Raw genomic sequence first — 19,190 nt, forward strand, 5'->3', positions numbered from 1 at the left:
GCGGGGCCGGGGAAGCAGCTCGGGGGCCGGGGAAGCTTGACGTCACCCCCTCCCCTCCCCTCCCCTCCCCTCCCCTGCATGGCACAGCTGCGTCTGGCCACCGCTGGGAGAAATACCGAAAGTGGGAGAGGAGCGCGGGCCGGGCCGGGCCGGGCCGAGCGACGGTGCGCGCCGAGACGCGCGCCGAGACGCGCGCCTCGGCCTTCTCCGAAACGGGGCGGGAGTCCCGCTTCCACTTCTGCGGGCGGCGGCGGCGGCGGCGGCGGCCCACATCGCCGCGCGCCGGGCTCGCGCCTCCGCGGGCCACCTTTAAAGCGGGCTCGCCTCGAAGCGCCGGAGCGTTGGGACGGGGCGGCGCCCGCCTCGGGAGCCAATAGCGCGCCGCCTCTATTTAAATAGACGGCCCGTGTCAATCATTTCCTTCTCCGTCAGCCTCCCTTCAATCGCCATATTGGGCAACTGTGTGAAAAGAGGCTCGTCTCCCCCCTCCCCCTCCTTGTTTTCCCCCCTCAACCTTAAAAAAAAGGAAGGAAGAAAGGGAAGAACTAAAAAAAGGAGAGCCCGCGCGGCCCCGCCGCGCAGCGCCGACGCCGGGCCGGGCTTTGCAAAGGCGCAGTTCGCCAACGCAGGATCCGCACGGGGAGCATCCGCCCCGCTGGGCTTTGCGGGAAAAGAATTTTCGATCTACTTGCTCATTTCGGAGCAGCCCCTGTTCTCTCCCTCCCTTTGCCCCTGGTCCCCCCCCCCCCGCCGGCGGCACACTTGATCCGCACTCAGACACATTCTGCCCGAACATCGGGGTGGTTCCCCCTCCCCTCCCCTCCCCCTCCTCTCCGCCCCCCTCCCCGCTTCTGGCTTATGCAAGGATTCGGCGGCGGGGCTGGCGGGGTGTTTTGCTTTTGTGTTTCGGAGGTTTCCTCTCCAGCGGGGTCGCGCTCGCAGCCGCCCCCTCTCGCCCCCCTCTTTCGCGCGAGTTCGAGGGTGGGCGAATCCACGCCGGTATTTCCAGCGACGCCGATCCCCCCCCGCGGACAGCAGAGGCGGCCGGGGACGGCGGCGGCGGCGGCGATGTCCAACGTGCGCGTCTCGAATGGCAGCCCTACCCTGGAGAGGATGGAGGCCCGGCAAGCGGACTACCCCAAGCCCTCGGCTTGCAGGAGCCTCTTCGGCCCCGTGGACCGCGAAGAGCTAGCCCGGGAGCTGCAGAAGCACAGCCGGGACCTGGAGGAGGCCAGCCGCCGGAGGTGGAACTTTGACTTCCACAGGTCGCTGCCCCTGGAGGGCAGGTACGAGTGGCGAGCCGTGGGCAAGGATGCCCTGCCCGACTTCTACAGCAGGCCCCCGCGGCTGAGCCCGGCCCTGGCCAAGTCCGCCGGCCAGAAGCCGCGCTCGGGGGGCCTGGACGTCAGCGGCGACTGCCCGCCGGCGGGGCGGAGGCGCGCGCAGGGGATCGCGGGCGAGGAGGACGCGCCGCGGGCCGAGCACAAGACCGAGGCAGCCGGCGCCCCAGCGGATTTAGCGGGCCAGAGCGCTGGGCAGAGGAAGCGACCCGCCTCGGATGGTAAAGTACCTTCCCCGCGCCCCCTGCCCCCGAGCGAGGCGCGCACCCCGAGCGTTGCTTTCGCGGGCACGCTGACGGGGAGACCTTCCTGCTAAACGAGCGGTCCTTTGCGCGAGCGGTAGTTGAGAACGCGACCAGCAGCGAGCCCTCCCGCTCTGGAGCGCAAGCACGGCCGAGCTGGATCGGACCGAAGGTCTGCCTAGTCCGGCATTCCGCCCCCAAAGCAGCCGGCCAGACCTCTCTGGGAGGTCGCAAGCACGAAGGCGATGAGCTGCCCTGTTGCCCACGCCCAGCATCCGCAATCCAGAGATACACTGCTTCTGTGCATGAAGGTTTTGCTCAGCTATCATAGCTAGCAGACCTGTCCTCCATGTGTTTTTCTAATCCTTTTTTTTTTTTTTTTAAACCAACTAAGCCAGCTGAGGAAGAGTATATCCTACGCTTCGGTTGCAAAGGGTTTTTATTTGGAAGTAAACCCCAGTTACTTTTTAAATTTCATTTATTATCTGCTACATTTGTATCTTGCCCTTCCTCCCTGAAGCTTAGGGCAGCATATGTGGTATTCTCCTGGCAATTGGGGCCCTGGGTGATTGTGTTTCTTTTGAAGGCTGCAGTCCTCAAGATAGCTGAGTGTGTGGCAGTGAGGGTGGGTGGGATTGTCTCCCATAAAACAGTACAGCTACTCCAAGTTTATGTTGACCTACGGACCGTGACCCAAAGCTGTCAGGAAAACGGTTGTTCCAGTCAAATCAAGAAAACCAACTTTCAAATAAAATGTGTTCTGGATTAATCTTGGTGGATGTGAAGGTGGCAAGAAGCTCCTAACGCCAGATCTGTTTATTCTGGGGACGTCTAACTGAAACCAGCAGAACTGCTCTAGAATAAGTGGCTTGAAGATTGCTGCCTATCATCATGGGAATAGAGAAGGTGAACGTTGGAACCAAAGGCTCATCTGCCATCAGGTTCCTTAAATGACTGACTTTGGGCTGACTTTGCCACCAGCCAAACTGTTTGAAAAACAGTGTAGTTTCTGATGTGACGAATAGTGGAGGAGATGGTTAGTGAACATTCAGCTTCGCTGCCCCATTTTTCATGCAAATGGTAGATGACTCAAGGACTGCCTCCTATAATGTATTTTCTCTCGCCTCCTTCACTTGACTGCTGTCTTCATATTTAACACAGCACTTGGCAGCAAGTTTTTTTTAAATATTAAGCTTCTTTCCCCCTCTTTTTATTTAACCCTGCTCCTAGATGCCTCTCCTCGAAACAAAAGAGCCAACACGACAGAAGAGGCAATTTCGGAAGACCCTCCCAGTGCCAGCGCAGTGGAACAAACACCCAAGAAATCCAGCCCGAGGCGGAGCCAAACGTAAATTGTTTATTAGGTGGGTTTCCTTTCCTGCTAGTTTTTTGGTAAAACCTATGTAGGTGGCAGAAAAAGAAGGATCCATTCTGAGAGCACCTCAATACCTGTATAAATTAAGCTTGTTGGTAAACCGTTGTAATTGGATCCGTGCACATTTGTGGGCTGCAAGGGTAACTTCAGAACAGGACTCTTGTCGATCTTATTTTGCAATCTTAAGCATACCTGCAGCCCGACCCAAACTTACTCGGAAGTAAATTCTACTGATTTCAATGGGAGTTAGTTTCATTTGAAAGTAAAAATCCACCAAAGCCAGTATAATACATTCCCAATTATGGCTGCAATCCTGTGCATATTTATTTGGGAGTAAGCCCCACTGAACTCTCTGGGACTTACCTCTGAGTAGATAGACACATGACCAGGCTTCACATGCATTTAGCATTGGGGTGCTATGCTGTTCATGTGTATTAGTGAGAATGTACTAAAGATATTTCAATTTTGTTAATCACGCTTTTACTCGGCCCTTAACTGCAAGAAACCACTGTGGTTTAATAGTCAGGGCCATGTGGGAGGAAGGCCCTTCTATACCAAAACTGGCCTTTTTTTCTAAATATTTTTTCCTCACAACAATATAACCTAATTTAGCTTCTGCAGGTGGTGAACCTTTGTGTGCAATCCTTAAAATGCTTTCAGCCCAGCACACTCTTTACTCAAAAGTAAGCCCTACTGAGTTCAGTGGCACAGAATGATGAAGTGTGCTTTGGACTGTATCTTTAGTAGGAGTGACATGAAGCTATGTGTAGAGTAGAAACTCTCAACTAAGGACAGGAGTTTGGAAAATAAAACCTTTGGGGTAGTTTTCCAGAGCAGGAATGCTATAAGAAAGTTGACAAACATAATTTGCAAATGAGCGAAAGATTACATTTGGAACTGGATACTTAGGCCACCCCCATCCTCCTGGGGTTAGCAGGGACATGTGTGCAGGTTCAGCTACTACTGACTGTTTACTTCAGTCTTTGAAAAGGAAATGAAAGCTTGCGTGTGGACCAATAGCAGTCGAGAGAGAAACAGGGCAGGGTTTTCCATTGCTTTGTTTCCACCGCCTCCCCCATCCCCAGAAAATAGCTGTGTGTGTTGCACCAAATTTAGCAATGCCCCACTAAAACCTACAGCCTTGCCAATTCTTTATTTGAAAAATACTGCTTCTCTGAATGGGCCTAGTGGGTAGGGCTCAGACAGAGCCAGGGCAGAAATCTTCCCTGAATCCTGGTTTGCTGTCATATCGTGTCAAAATGTATATTGCAAAATTTACAAGTTCCCTTGGAAGCAGGGACATGTCTCTTTTGCTTATGGAAGGCTTATAAAGTGGCTGAGCAATGTTGATGTATGAACACATGAATGAAAACCTGACGGATTGTGATCAGAACCAAGACAGAATCTGTCCACTGATGAGTGTAGCCCAGCAGAATCTGTAGGCTTCTTGAAGTTTTGCCTGACAAACGTGGTTGTATTGATTGGACTAGAAAAGGCAACCCCCCCAAAAAAAACCCTGGCTGGTTGAATGAAACAAATTCTATCTAGCAGCCCCTGATCAGTTGCACACATGTTTTCTGCCACCATACCCAAAGCTGCACCTTAAGCAACAGTGTTGACCTGCTGTGTGTTTTGATAGCAGTTTGTGACTCTTTGTACCCTAATCATGAAACAAGCTATTGTGGTTCTCTTCACCAACTTATGCCTGCTCTCTTCCTTAATTTCAGAATTAAGAACATTTGTTTCCTTGTTCTTTGGAAGCATCGGGTTCATGAAGCAAGGAAGATGCAGAGTTTATATATGACAGAAAACATATCACTGATTCTCCATGGGATGGAGAACTCATACAAGCACTGAAACAAATCTGTAATTGAATAACACTAAAGTCAGGCACTCTTAAAAGATCTGCCTCTTAAAGCATTGGATGTAGCATTCTGCAATTAGGTTTTTCCTCATTTGCTTCATTGTACTACCTGTGTATATAGTTTTACATTATGTAGCACATAAACCTCTCTTCCCCACCCCACTTTTTTTTGTTTGTTTGTCCTGGGAAGGGTTGAGATCATAAAAGGTGATGGGTTCAAAATCTGTTTCCAAAGCCCAGCAAGCAGAGAATTGTATGAAGAGAAGCAGCATGTGTGTCTAATTATTTCTTAAAGATGTATTGTCCCTTTTAATGGACACAAAGACCTTTAAAAAAAATCAACATGTAAACACTGGCTACAGTAGATGGATGGAATCTGCTGGTGAAATTTTGATTAATTAAAGATACAATCCAATGGTACATCTACCTGTGCTAAAACCCACTACAATGAATGGGAGCTGTGGAAAAGTACATTAATTTTAATGGGGCTTTGCAGGAGAATATCCCATGGGATTATGTCCTAAATTGTATGTAGGAACTCTGTTTCCATTATGTAGCATCATAAAGGGTCCCACCCCAGAACACTTTAAAAGTCCTTTTCTAATATGTTTTTGCCATCTATAATATTACTTCACATTTCAAAAATAATTTAAAATGCATGCCCTGAATAGAATGGGAACTAAAACCCTGGACTTCAACCATCTCACTCACTTCTCTGATGTTCATGGGTGGGTAAATGAAAAGGAATACTACATCTTTAAACAGTATTTTTACATTGCCTACATGTTTTTTTAAAAATAAAGTTTTGAAATGTACCTGTGTACATAACTTTGTAAAGACACTGAGAAATTATACTAACTTATTTATGTTAAAAAGATTTTTTTTAATCTAGAAGATATTTTCCCAGAAAGCCAAAGCGGCATTTTTTGTGTGCATTTGTAAATGCTCTATTTGGTAGGGTTGTTGTTTTTTTTTTAGTTGGGGGGATTTGTTTTGTTAATTAATGTGGCTGTGCTTAAATGATTGCAGACTGAGCCAAGTTTAATATTTTTTTGTAATGTGTGAAAACAGTTGCCAATTGATATTGTTTTACATCAAGCAATCAATAAAGAAAACTGCCATATATAAATATAAATATATATATATTAATTGACTTCTCTGGTGTGTGTTTTCTAAGGCCTGGCACAGTATGGATATTTGGCCACTTCCCAGATATGTACATAAAGGCTCTCTAATCTTCTCCTGTGGTGAAGGGCATAGCCAGCTGGCTTTCCCCCCGCCCCCTATCAGGACAAGCGTGTGGATGGGCTTTACATTAGGAAAATAGTGCAAGGGAAAGGGTTAAACCTACACCCCCACCATTGCACTACCGATGGGCTGAGATTGGCTTCCAAGTGTGTGCAGCTGGATGTGCTTAGAAACTCTCAGACCTTTGTGCTGAACGTGTGAAGGTCTGAACAGGAGTCACATACAGGCATGCACCCCCTACTCAGTTTTAACCCTTGTGCATTGTGGTGAATGCCTGACTAGGGCGTCTGTTGAATGGGGCATACTCTTTAGGAATGTGCTTTACAGCCTGGAAGTGAGATTAAAATTGTAAACACAACCACTCATTATGCACATAAATGGAGGTTGGAGGCTGGGAAGTAGTACCCACTCTAGAATCTGCTGCCCAAAGCAAATGCTAAGCAGATATGTCTGGAGAGGGATTTTAAGAGGGCCTGCTGCCCCCTTGCTATATGTGTATCACTGTGTGCTGGGTGTTATCAGGAATCAGAAGCCTGTGCAGGACTTGCTCTCCCTCTTGCCTAGGTTTACTCCACATTCAGTTAATTTGTGCATGAGGGAGGCTTGGATGAGAATGAGGACAGGGTGGCACACACAGGCCTCCCATACCTGACCATAGCCCAGGCACTTTGCTGCAGGAACAGCAGGCCTATATTGGACACCATGCGGACCACTCCGTGTGTGGCATTGTGCCAGTGCTAGGATGGACTGTGCCCCCTTAGTAGTGGTGTAGGCAGACAAGCCAATGCAATTGCTTTAGGCGTGGGTTGCTGCCAGTCTGTACTGCTCCCGCTCCCATGTGTTTAACAGCAGGCTGACATGTGAAACTTAAGCAGGTGGAATTTTCCTGTCACTTCATCTCCACTGAGACGGCCAACTCACACAGTAGAGTTTGGACTTCATTAAGACAGGCAGTGTCTGAAGCAAGTCAGGAAGGGCCCAACCACTGGGAAGTTCTGTGCAAGTCTCGATGAAATGAGCTGCACAACTGTTTATTTCAATGGGGCTTATGCAGAAAAATCAACCAGTTAATTCACTCTGCGTGTCTGTGTGCATGATGGACTTTTCTATCAATCTATCTATCTATCATCATCTATCTATCAATCTATCTATCTATCTATCTATCTATCTATCTATCTATCTATCTATCTATCATCTATCTCTATATATCTTCAGGCTCCAAGATGTCTTGCACCAGCTCTGCCTGGAAATGCTTCACCAGCTACATTTCTGTATGCCACGCTGTGGTTAGGAAACAGGAATACCCATAACTGTGATAACTGAGGTACACTTTTTTCTGAATGAAAATTTAAGGCACACTTACACTTTCAAAGGGTTACTTTGACTATATGCAGTCATAAGTACTACCTGCCTTCAGAGGAGCCCTGTGTACTTTATGTACCTGTCACTATTCTAGGCATGTCACCTCTGAGGGCAGGTAACTGCTGCATCTCAGTATCAGAAGTGACTGAGTTATCTGATCACACGAACACAGAGATGTGGCAAAATCCCCTGCCCACCAAAGGAGTCCAAATAGAAGGATATAAGGCCAGAACAATGAAACATCCAGAGGTAAAGCAAGTAGTTTCCTTGGAAGGTAGGTACCTTGGGAATACAGGATCCCTTCATCATTTATCTATTTGGCATTCTGTCAGTTTTCTCAAGATATACAACTTGGACATTAGTGGGTTAAAGGTGTACAAATAGGACTAGTAAAGCATCCCTCCTTTCCCCCCCATACTGGTAAGCCACCTGCTTAAAATAATAGTAGTGCACGTGCCTGCAGAATTAACGACTTCCTGCAAGTTTTTTTTTAAATCAAATGCACTTTTTAAATATTCCACATCCAAGTTTCTCATCCTTAAGCACCCAACTGTGCCCGATTCACCACGAAGCACAGAAGATTGAGAAGAAAGTGGAATGTAGACAGCATTAACATTTTGCACCTGCCTTTAAGTCAGCTTTATTAAAATAACTTTTTAGGGAAAAGTTCCATGTTTTCTGTTTAGGAAGGTACAACGACAGACCACATTCAGATGAAGCAGCTCTCATATGTGGTTTCCTTCCTTTGGCCCCAAACTGAGAAAAGTGCACCACTACAGGAAGAGAATACCGAACACAGAGAGCTAACATACAAATAACCAACCAGAGGGTAGAGGTGAAACTAAGGTCTTTCTGAGTACCTCTAATAAAGCCAGAGGGAGAGAAAAAGCCCAGAATGGCTGCCTCAATTGGCCTGTTAACGACTTTTGCACCGTTGAAGCCATAAACCACAATCCTCAAGCTATTCCATACCCCATGAGTGGCTCTGCAGAGCAAATAATTAGAGCCCAAACTGCTTCAGTTCAGTGGTAACTGGGGACTGCTTAACATGCGCATGTTCACGGTGTCTACACATGTGAATCACAGCTCCTAAAACCAGAGAGAGAACTTTAGCACATCCAATTCGATGCTTTAAGTGTGGGTGTTCAGGTTTGAATTCTTCCCTGTCTATAAACCCCCCCAGCATGGTCTGGAAGTATAAACACATTCCCTGGAATTGTAAAACAAGTACAGCAGGGAAGGAGTAGGCGGGGCTAGCACACATTCAAAAATTGCCCACACCGGAAGTCTGAAGTGGTGCAGTCCACTCCACCCCCTCGGGACTGTACTTGTCCCATTCACCTGCATACGTAGAAGTCAGCTGGTACTTTCAGCAGCCAGTCATTTGCGGACCGGCTCACTCACATGTGATGTCAAGTGGGGGCCACAGATGAAACGTTCATATCCCCTCAAACGCAACTATTTCAGTAGAATCAGTTCACACAATTAGCCATCAAGTGTAAAGGAATCAAGCAAGATTCATGTATGAAAACACTCTGAAGTAGTGATGAGAACTTTGTCCAACAGGCTTGTGAGAACCGAATGATATCCCAAAAGTCTGGGAAAGAGGTTAGTTGGTTCTGAGCCTTGTTTAGACCCTGTCATACCAAGGATGTCATCAGGGGCACGGCAAGGTTCCCTACCTCCCATAAGCCTCCCACCCCACTCTGGCAGGGAAGAAGCGGAGTTCTCTTCTCCATCCTCCTGATGCTTGGCACTCTGCTATGGTAGGGTGCAAGGGATGCTGGGACATGTAATTCTCCCAGCACTACTGGAAGAACTTTTGGGGTCAGTAACACTTGCCTTGTACCGAAGCAAGCATTGTGAGCCCCAGCCGTCTGTCCAAGTCAAGAAATATGTATTTCGGTGGCATCACTAATCCTCAGGAAATGAAGTGGGATGGGAAGCTCATGGAGGGTGCAGAAGAGACCCTACCACGCTCCTGCTGACATCCTTGGTGAGACAGGGTCCAGACAGAGCCCAGAAGAAACCACACTTCTCAAGCTACCTACCCCAAAGTATCCCAATAACATCACACTATTCTAGACTAAATTGCTAGAAGGGCAGCCTTTTAATATATCAGTGATGGGTTTTTGGACAAAAGGCTGGCCTAGCCATTATGATATCTGAGGCAAAAAATACAAGCGGCACACACTCACTCAGCTAGGGAAATTGCCAACTTTTTCTTTTTTTTAACTAGGCCCTGCTTCTGTCCCTTTCATACCAGTGTGTGTGTGTGCGTGGATTAGCAGGCTTAGTGGTTAAGACACTGAACTGCAGACTGGAAGGTCGGCAGGTCAGCAGTTCGAGACCCGAGTGCTGCGTGACGGAGTGAGCTCCCGTCTTCAGTCCCAGCTTCTGCCAATCTAGCAGTTCGAAAGCAAGAAATTGCAAGTAGATAAATAGGTACCGCCGCGGTGGGAAAGGTGACAGCGTTCCGTGCACCTCGGTGTTCAGTCATGCCGGCCACATGACCACGGAAGCGTCTTCGGACAGAGCTGGCTCTTCGGCTTAGAAATGGGGATGAGCACCGCACCCTAGAGTCGGACACGACTGGTTGGGGACACCTTTACCTTTACATGCCTATTTCCATGCCATGTAAACCTTCACCTGCTGATTTCTGCATGTCAAGCTACTGTTAAAAAGACATAAGCGCAGGGCAGGCTGGGTCCTCCCCCTGCCACACCACTGTCAGTTGGCAACCCTATTCCACCCACCCACTAACATGGGGCACCATGAAGTTTTAGAATGGAAGCCTCATTACCTTTCGCCTTATTTCACAGGGTTGTTGTTAGGATAAAATGGTACATCCTCATGTATGCTGCCCTGATCTCCTTAGAAATATGGTGATATATAGAATTGTGAAGACAAAAAATCATACTGGCACATCATCACTTGGTGTTGGAGTCATCTTAAGTGTTTAATATGAATGTGAGAACAGGGGAAAGCATCAAAATGCAAGTCTATTCTTGCCTACCTCCATGCTATACATGCAAGGAAAAACACTTTGGAAAAAACCTTTATGTTGTGCAGCTCTAAATATCAACAAGCATTAAGTGCCTCCTGAATGTATGGAAGTCATTGATTGGGGGTGACTGTCTAGCTTGATTTACAAGTAAACGTCAATAAACTCAGTGGGACTCACTCTGGAGTAGACACGCATAGAACTGAGCTATCCAATGATGAAGGAAACTGCTGATGTGCATGTCTTGTGTACTGACACGTGCCAGGCTTTGCTCCAATGTACAGCTATCAGTTCCGTCTATATCATACTTGTCTTCAGTTAGAGGCTATTGCCCTATTGTGAACCGCCCAGAGAGCTTCGGCTATTGGGCGGTATAGAAATGAATAAATAACTTGCAATTTCTACAACCCTCCCCCTGGACAATAACCATGGTTGTGGATATATTTGATTATTCTATACTGAAAATAATTGGAAACCAATCACATGATCTTTGTTGTCCAGGCATGAAGCTCATTGGGCGACCTTGGGCCTGTCACTGTCTTTCAGCTTGACTGACCTACCTCACAGGATTGCTGTGCATGGTTCTCTCCTCATTTTTATCCTGACACCACCCCGCGCTCCTTGGAGGAAGGGTGGAATTGAAATGTAATACATAAATAAAATGTTGCACCATTGTACATATTGTGCCTAGTTACGCTACTGGTAATGGGGGGGGGGTCAGTTTTCCTTGATCTGGCTGGGAGGAGCCAGCGTACGTGCACGCACACACACTTTCAAAAGCATTTTAAGGGCACCTATTTCCTAGGATCGACCCTGCCCTTAAAAGTTTCACGCCAAGGTGAATTTCCAATCCAAGTGTCTCTCTTTGGGGGCCAGATTCGATTACAAAAGCCCCAAGACAGGGAAAACACACACTTGGCAAAGGAACTGTGACGAAAAACTAAAAATAATATAACATTAGTGACACCATCTCCCAGCCTGTTCCACCTCCGCTCACGAAGGAGCAATCCAAAAATTGCTTCTCACATTTCCAGTGCAAGGGGAGAAGAGACCTGGAACAAGATTAGGGGACGGGTTGACTGAATGTAAGAGGAAGAAGATTGGGGTTGACCGGTGCACTCCTTTTGGTGAAGGTCCCATTTAATTAGACAAGACGAGAGGCGTGCGCTTTCAGACGAGGCCTGTAGCGCGCAGTCGTCCGGCCTCCTTCACGGAATGCTGGCGTCCAGAGGTTGCTGTCCCCCACTGGGGAGCCTCCCACGTGCCCCCAACATTCCTTGGGTCTTTTTTCTTTCCACTGCGAGCCCGCCCAGGAGGGAAAGGTGCGTTTTCTTTCGCCCACAGGGTGTTTCGATTGGCCGTGCTAGGAGCCCTCCCGAGGCGCGCTCCCTTTCACGAAGGATGGAAAAGGCATTCCCACGCATTTCCGGAGAGGCTCGGGGGAATGTCACGATGCCTGCTCACCCGCCACCTTCCTCCTCTCGTTTTGCAGAAAGTAGCGGGAGGGTGGCCGTCTCGCTCGGGCAGAAACAAACGCGAGGGATGCACGCTTAGGCCCAGCGGAGGGTAAGCTCAGCCGAACCCCGAGGGGCCGGCCGGCCCCCGAGTAAACACGCCCACAGCCGGGCGACACTCCGGGAGAGAGGGAGCGGCGAGCGAGCCCTCCCCCTCCTCCCGCCGCTTCGGGCCACGAGACTTGGCGGCGGCGGGCGCGAGGGCAGCCTGGCCGCGCGCGGGAGCCGCGGAGCGCCCCTGGCGAGGCTCCCGAGAAGGGCTCCGGGGCTCCCGCGCGCGCTCTCCCCCGAAGGCCCGCGGCGCTCGGCGGCGCCCGGGCCCGCTCGCTCCGGAACCGAAGCTGCCGCGCCCCGGCAAGCGCGCCTGACCGCAGCCTTGCTCCCAGGGAAGCGCGCGGGATGCGACGCGAGCCCCAGCAGGCTGTTCCCCCCCGCGCTCCCCGGCCGGTGGCGCTTCCTCGCCGAACGCGGAGGGGGCGCGCGCAGCGCCTCGGCTCGGGAAGGGCCCCGCTCGGTTCTGGGCGCCCCTCCTCCCACGGGAGCCCGTCCTGGACGGAGCCCCCCCGGCACTTTAAAGTGTGTGGCGCTTAAGAGCGCAGCGACGTTTGCAGCCCTCCTTTACTCGGGAGTAAGTCTCCCGGGACTGGACCCACCCTGCTCCCACGGGGCTCTATCCGGATCGCCCGGCCCTACTGGCGAGCGGGCCACACGGGCCGGGGAGCGCAGAGCCCCCCCGCCCGCCAGCCACGGTAGCGATTGCAAACTGGATTGGCGTCGGCTAAACCAATGAGCCGGCAGAGCAGGGCACAGCGGGCCATAGCGGGGCGCCCACAGCAGCCGCGGGCGATCCCGCCCCCTTTTGTTTAAGGTGGATCCGGCGCCGGGGGGGGGGCGCGGGAGGCGGCGCTCGAGTTCGCTGCCCTGCCGTGCCTGCCCTTCCCGCCCAGTGGTCGGCGCAGGCAGTGTGAGTCCCAGGCTGCGGCGCTCCCCTGCCTCCCCTCCCGCCAACCTCGGGGTTGCTGCGGGTGGACCGGAGGCCGCGGCCTGGCCGCCGCCTCCTCTCTCCTTAGCGGGTGGGGGTGAAGTCTACTGTACCTGGGAAGGTGCAGCCAGCCTCCCCCCCCCCCGTTAAGTGTTTGCAGCGGGCGGCTACTTCTCAGCATCTCCTGCGGCCCCCGGAAAAAAGAAAGGAAGAACCGGCCAGGGGCTGCTGATGGAGTGCCCCGAGGGGGAGCTGGCCTCCAGGCGGGCTGCTCCTCTGCGGCAGGGGGCTAGGCAAAGTCGCCCCGCGGCACCTCAAGGATGTAACGCGTTTTCCGTGGTGTGGGAGCTTTGGTGGCCCAGAGTCTACATCACCCTCCGCAAATGCGCGCCCCGTTGACTTCAGTGGGATCTTCTCCCCAGTAAGGCTGCATTTGTTCTTGCTACAACAAGCCATCGTTTGGGGGATTGTCTGAACTGGGTCTAATGTGCCGCAGCGCAGGGTTGCACTGCGCAGTTGCACGTTAGACCCAGTTCAGGCAATCCTCCAAACCATAGCTTGTCCGAAGTCTGTCCCATGGAGTTCGAAGACGCTAGCGCCTAAAGAAGCCTGCAGAGGATTTCAACTGCACTTAAGTTACATCTTGCCTAACCAGCTTTACTTAGAAGTAGATCGTGCTGATTCAATTAGACTTCCAAGTAAGTCTGTCATTCCTGTGCACGTTGAACATGAAGCTGGTTGGTGGGAGATTCAGGACAGATAAAAGGGAGGACTTCTTCCCACAGCGCAGAGTTAAAATATGGAAGTTGCTACCACAAGATGGAGTGATGGCCGCCAACTTGGATGGTTTTAAAAAAAAAGGGGGTTAGACAAATTCCTGGAGAAGAAAGCTATCAAAGGCTGCTCGTCTTGATGGCTAGATGCCACCTCCGGTATCAGAGGCAGAATGCCTATGTACACCAATTTCTGGGGAACATGGGCGGGAGGGTGCTGTTGTGCTTATGTCCTGCTTGTGGGTTTCTGGTCAACAGCTGGTTGGCCGCTGTGTGAACTGAATGCTGGACTAGATGGACCCTTGGTCTGCTCCAGCAGGGCTCTTCTTATGTTCTTAACATGGTGTGACTTAGTTCTAAGTAAAGAGGCTGGAAGAACACTTTGGATTGTAGCCATGCAGCAAGAGTCTATTCATGTTTACCCTCAGTAAGCACACATAGGATTAAGCTGGGCTACTTCTTATCCTGTCGTATTTCTGAAATGAAGGGTGACTTATCAATTCAGAACATAAACCCAAGCGGGGAAAATATTCCCAGTGTTTTCATTCTTAGAAATAAAAGAGAAACAAAATCAAAAGTAATCCATGATTCATTCTAATTCTCCCCCCCCCTCTCTCTCACACACACACACCTTTTTCTCAGTCTGTTTCAAGCCCATCCAACCCACTGGCAACAACTCCCCATGGTCTCTTCTGCTGCCTGAGATCCTTAGCTAGAGAGGGTATGCAAAGCAGATGCTCTGCTACTGAACTGTGGGTTCTCCTCCCTCTCACCTCTTCCCCAGGTATAAGCCCCCTATCCCTTTGATTCAGCATCAGTCCAAGACCTCCCAGCTCCCCTTTCCCTCTGCAGCAGGGGTGCACAACCGTTGTTGTTTTAAGTTATAAGGGCCACATGTGGTCCTGGTTTAGGGGTTGTGGGCCATACAGGCATGCACATGCATGCGCTCGCACACACATACACAGCAATCCTGATACAGATGGCTCTTTCTTTGCTGCTAGAGAAACGGTGATCTGTATGAGGATCTCTGGGGGAGGGAATGGAGAGTGGTACAATGGGGGGGATTTGGTAGCAAGGGGTCAGAGCCCCGGGGGCGGGGCACAGATTGTGTTCCCCTGCTTTACAGGTACAGCCCCTTCTCACAATGTTCTAAAGGAGTCATTGTGTTCTGGAATAAGGGACAGGTTGTTGTTGTTGTTTTAAAATAGAGGACATCTGGCAAGCAACCCAGATTCAGACTGATGCATGTTATTTCCCTGCAGCTGTTGCCCTACCTCATAACTACGATGGATGGCAAGCAAGGAGTATGCGGGGGGGCTGGGAGGACAGCGGCTAAATAAACAGTCAAGAATTTGGTGAATGTGGAATTCCGCAATATAAGAAAGAACAACAACATCCAGGCTAGATTTATAGAAAACAAGCAGAATGGAAAGCGATTGGGTTTGGGACGGGTGGCTAAATGGCTTGCAGGCAGGAAATTCTATGCTTGTTCTTTAAAACATCCTGACAGCTCCCTTTTAAAAACTGGCCTTGCTTCTGTGCATCAACATTAAATGTCTGGTGTTAGACATTTAAAATGATGCTCAGAAAGATACAATCAAGGGGGTAGATTATCCTGCCTAATCTGTGTGCTGCTTCTTCACAAAATGCACAACAAACTTAATGGAATTCAGTACCAGATGATGTGGTGACGCTCACCAGCTTACATGACTGAAGAGAAAAGAAAGGTGAGGCAATGCATGGAGAGCCAGTCTACGCATGGCTGGCGCGCTCCCTGGGACAGAACTGCTCCGAGGCCATGGACTTCTCAGCAGGGACAATAGGCAGGCGACAGTCATCACCTCCAGACCCCCCCGCCCTGCTTGTGAGCTTCCAGACATAGCAGGCTGGTTGCTGCTGGAAACAGAATGGTCTGTGACCGTATAATAATAAATAATAATAAATAATAATAAATAAAAGAATGTTGGACAGAGTGGACCTTTGGTAGATCTGGCAAGGGAGTTTTTAAGAAAGTTTGTAAAGATGCAGGAATGAGGACAAGGAAAGCAGTGGCAATCCTAATTCCAGGATGTTCAAAAATGTATTGCTGGTGTAGTGTGGGGGTTAAAAAGTTGAACTACAAAGTAGTAAGTTCCTGCTTCAAATCTCATCTCTCCTGTATTCACCAAGTGGCCTCAGGCAAACATCTGCCTCAGCTGCCCCCGCCCCCACCTGCAAAATTGAGATGATAATATTGAGCCATTTTACAAGGTTATTGTGAGGTTATAATGAGGTAACATATATGAGCCTCCCTTGAACACTTTAAAGCACCATATAAATAATGATGATATTTTCTTAAAGCTATCACAAAAATAAAGTAAGAAAATATAACAAGCATTAAGACTGAAGCTGCAATCTTAGGCACACTTACTCAAGAGTAAAGCTATTATGGTCCTTACTTCCAAGTAAACATGCACAGGACCACAACGCCCCCCCCCCTTCTTCATCACTCCCAGATATGCCTCCCTCCCATCATCTTTCTAAAACTTCATGACAATTAACAATCTGTCAACGTGGGAGTTTCCCTCTGGCTGACTGAGGCTTTCCCAAGGATGGGGAGTGGTGACTAACACTGAGCACGGACAGAGGATTCCTCTCTGTGTAGTAATTAAAGAAGTCTCTTTGTCTGCTTCACTTCTTCTTCCTTTGAAACTTATTTCTTTAATCTCGTTCAGATCTATTGGGGGGGGGGAGTGTGGTCATGGCGCCGGACTGAAAGGCAGGGGGGAGAACCAGTTTCCTGCAGTTCAGACTTGTTGTCTGTACTTTGGGCATATTATTTAAATTCTGGACGGCGCCCTAGTTTTTTCTAAGGGCGTTTTCACACATGACACTGAAAGAACATTTTGTATTACTCATGTTTAGAATGAGATGGTAAAAATGATGGCCTAGGCTAGAATAGAGATTCAATGAAGACTGTCCTCTCAGATGCAGGGCATCTCCCCAAAGGAGTGTTCCCATGGGCACAGATCATAGAATCATAGGGTTGGAAGGGGCCTGCGAGACCATCGAGTCCAACCCCCTGCTCAGTGCAGGAATCCAAGTCAGAGCATCCCCAACAGATGGCTGTCCAGCCTCGACTTGAATGCCTCCAGGGTGGGAGAGTCCACCACCTCCCCAGGTAATGGGTTCCACTGTCGTATTGCTGTAACAGTCGGGACGTTTCTCCTGATGTTCATCCGGAATCTGGCTTCCTGCAACTTGAGCCCATGATTCCATGTCCTGCACTCTGGGATGATCGAGAAGAGATCCTGGCCTTCCTGTCTGTGACAACCTTTCAAGGCCTTGAAGAGTGCTAGCCTATCTCCCCTCAGTCTTCTCAAGGCTAAACATGCCCAGTTCTTTCCGTCTCTCCTCACAGGGCTTTGTTTCCTATGAGTGACAAGCTCAGAGGCTCTTATCAGTAGTAGAAGCCCACGAGACAGCTTCACTAGGGGAAACTGCTGGCTGCTGGGGCATTGCAACAGAGAGCGGCATCAGCCTTCCTGCCATTATTGGGAGGCCGTAATGGAGGAGTGGGGTGGCACAGCCAGCACCATGCAAGCGCATGGTTGCACCGATGATGTCAGTAGCTGTGCTTAGCAAATGTGCATTTTCAGTGTTGGCTGCAGCACTGTCCATTGCTGTCACCTGGTACCAAAAGGTAATGGTGAGAAGGTCCTTCTCCCTCTATTGGCATGCGATTGTGACCATTCGTTTTGCCTAACCTGACCAGCACTGCTTCTTGGTCTTATCTGCACTACAGAGGGAAACTGGTTCAACAGGTGTTGTCTCTTCCTGTGGAACTCTAGGAACTGTTGTGTAGTGAGTGGAATTTGGGATCTCCAACGGAATTCTCAGCACCTTCATTAATCTGAACATCATAAAATGAAAAGCAAAGGTAGCCATGTTGGCCAAAATAAAAATTACAAATTGGGGTAATACCTTTTATTAGGCCAACTCAAACAAAGTTTTTGAGTTCTCCAGAACTCTTCATCAGGCAAGACGTTCAACAACAACAACAAAATGGGGGAGGGAGGAAAAGGGTAGCTAACATCTTGCCTGATGAAGAGTTCTGGAGAACTCCAAAGCTTGCACAGTATTTTGTGACCTTAGAGTTGACCTAATAAAAGGTATTACCCTAACATAGATTTTGTAACAATAAAATACATAACAGTTCACAAGACCTCATACAGCAATGTGGTGCCCATGCATACCAGGGCGCCCCCGGACATCTTTCTCGGTGCCCACCAAGGTCCCCTGCCCCTCCCATTTTTGTGTTTAATATGACACATTTTCTTATGGGCAGCTGGTATTGGTGTGAAATAGGTTTCTGTTGGTGGGTTTAATGTCTTGGGGCTCAGACCTCACCTCTGCCTTATGCTTAGTCTTTTGGGCAGGTTACTTGCCCTTTGCCATGCCTTCAATAGCAGCCTGTTTGTGGTAGTGCCCAGGACAGTTTCTCAAATTGCCAGATGTGCCCATGGCCTAAAAAGGTCTGCCCCTGTCATACAGCAACCAAAAGATAATGACTAACACTAAACAGGCCTTGTAAGACAAAGAGGGCTTTACCACTGGATGAAATGATTTCAGAACACCATAAAGTAGAGGTGCAGTACTGTTTTAGGGTGGGGGGCCAAATTGCCCCCCACCAGGCCAAATGACATCAGTGGGCACGGCCATGCACACTGGCGACATTGCCTTGCCCTGGGCCATGGTGCCTTTCTCCGTGCTGGGAGAGGCATGGAGTTCTGTGCCTCTCCCAGGACTAAAAAAAGGTGCTCTGAGTGTGGGCCAGGCCCCTGGTTTGACACGGCGTGCGGCATCGCCTCAGGGGTGACGCACCGACACGAAAGGACTTGGCCAGCACCAGGAAGGAAGAAGGGCTGCAGCTCCCAGTGCTGTCTGAGTCCCTGGTTTTGCACAGCTTGTGCTGTCCCAAGCCACTTGGCCAGAGCTGGGAAGAGCAGCTGTGCCTCCGGTGCCAGCCAAGTCCCCTGCCGGCTACATCCCTGCTGTTATCTCCAGTATCTGACTGGAGCGGAGATTCGCCAGTTGGGAAGGGTAGTGGCACACAGGGAATCCCCACTGTTGCCTCCAACCTGGGATCAGAGAAAACAGCAGATATTCCTGGAAGGGGGCGGGTCTTCCAGGGGGCGGAGCTTGGAGGCCCTGCCCTGCCCAACCCCCTGGAGGCATCCAAGAAGGCTCCACGTCTTTGCCATAATGAGTAGCAAACCTTGTTTGGGGCGGAGGGAGAGGATGCCAACTTGTCGGATGGGGAGGGGAAGTAGCAACGGCCTTTTGGCCTCATGCAGTGAAAAGCCTGGCTCGCTGGCTGGGGAAACGGTACGCTGGCGAAAAACATCCGACACCTAATTTTTACACTTAATAATAAATTCAATCGTAATAAAAAATAAAATAACAAGCATTTGTCAATCATCCTAGTGCCTTTCTATTAATTTGCG

The 19,190-nt window shown here is 49.8% G+C and overlaps 1 protein-coding gene across 1 annotated transcript; it reads left to right on the forward strand.

Moving 5' to 3' along the window:
- The first annotated feature begins 70 nt into the window (after positions 1-70).
- Positions 71-5,960, forward strand: LOC146340294 (cyclin-dependent kinase inhibitor 1B-like). The gene is made up of 3 exons (XM_084811375.1): positions 71-1,561; positions 2,813-2,946; positions 4,685-5,960. The coding sequence occupies exons 1-2, from the start codon at positions 859-861 to the stop codon at positions 2,932-2,934; spliced, it is 825 nt and encodes a 274-aa protein (XP_084667501.1). The 5' UTR covers positions 71-858; the 3' UTR covers positions 2,935-2,946; positions 4,685-5,960.
- The last annotated feature ends 13,230 nt before the right edge of the window (positions 5,961-19,190 follow it).

This window comes from Heloderma suspectum, chromosome 7 (genome assembly GCF_057233095.1).
Source record: "Heloderma suspectum isolate Gila_16-S chromosome 7, 16-S_ref, whole genome shotgun sequence".
Lineage (NCBI taxonomy): Eukaryota > Metazoa > Chordata > Lepidosauria > Squamata > Helodermatidae > Heloderma > Heloderma suspectum.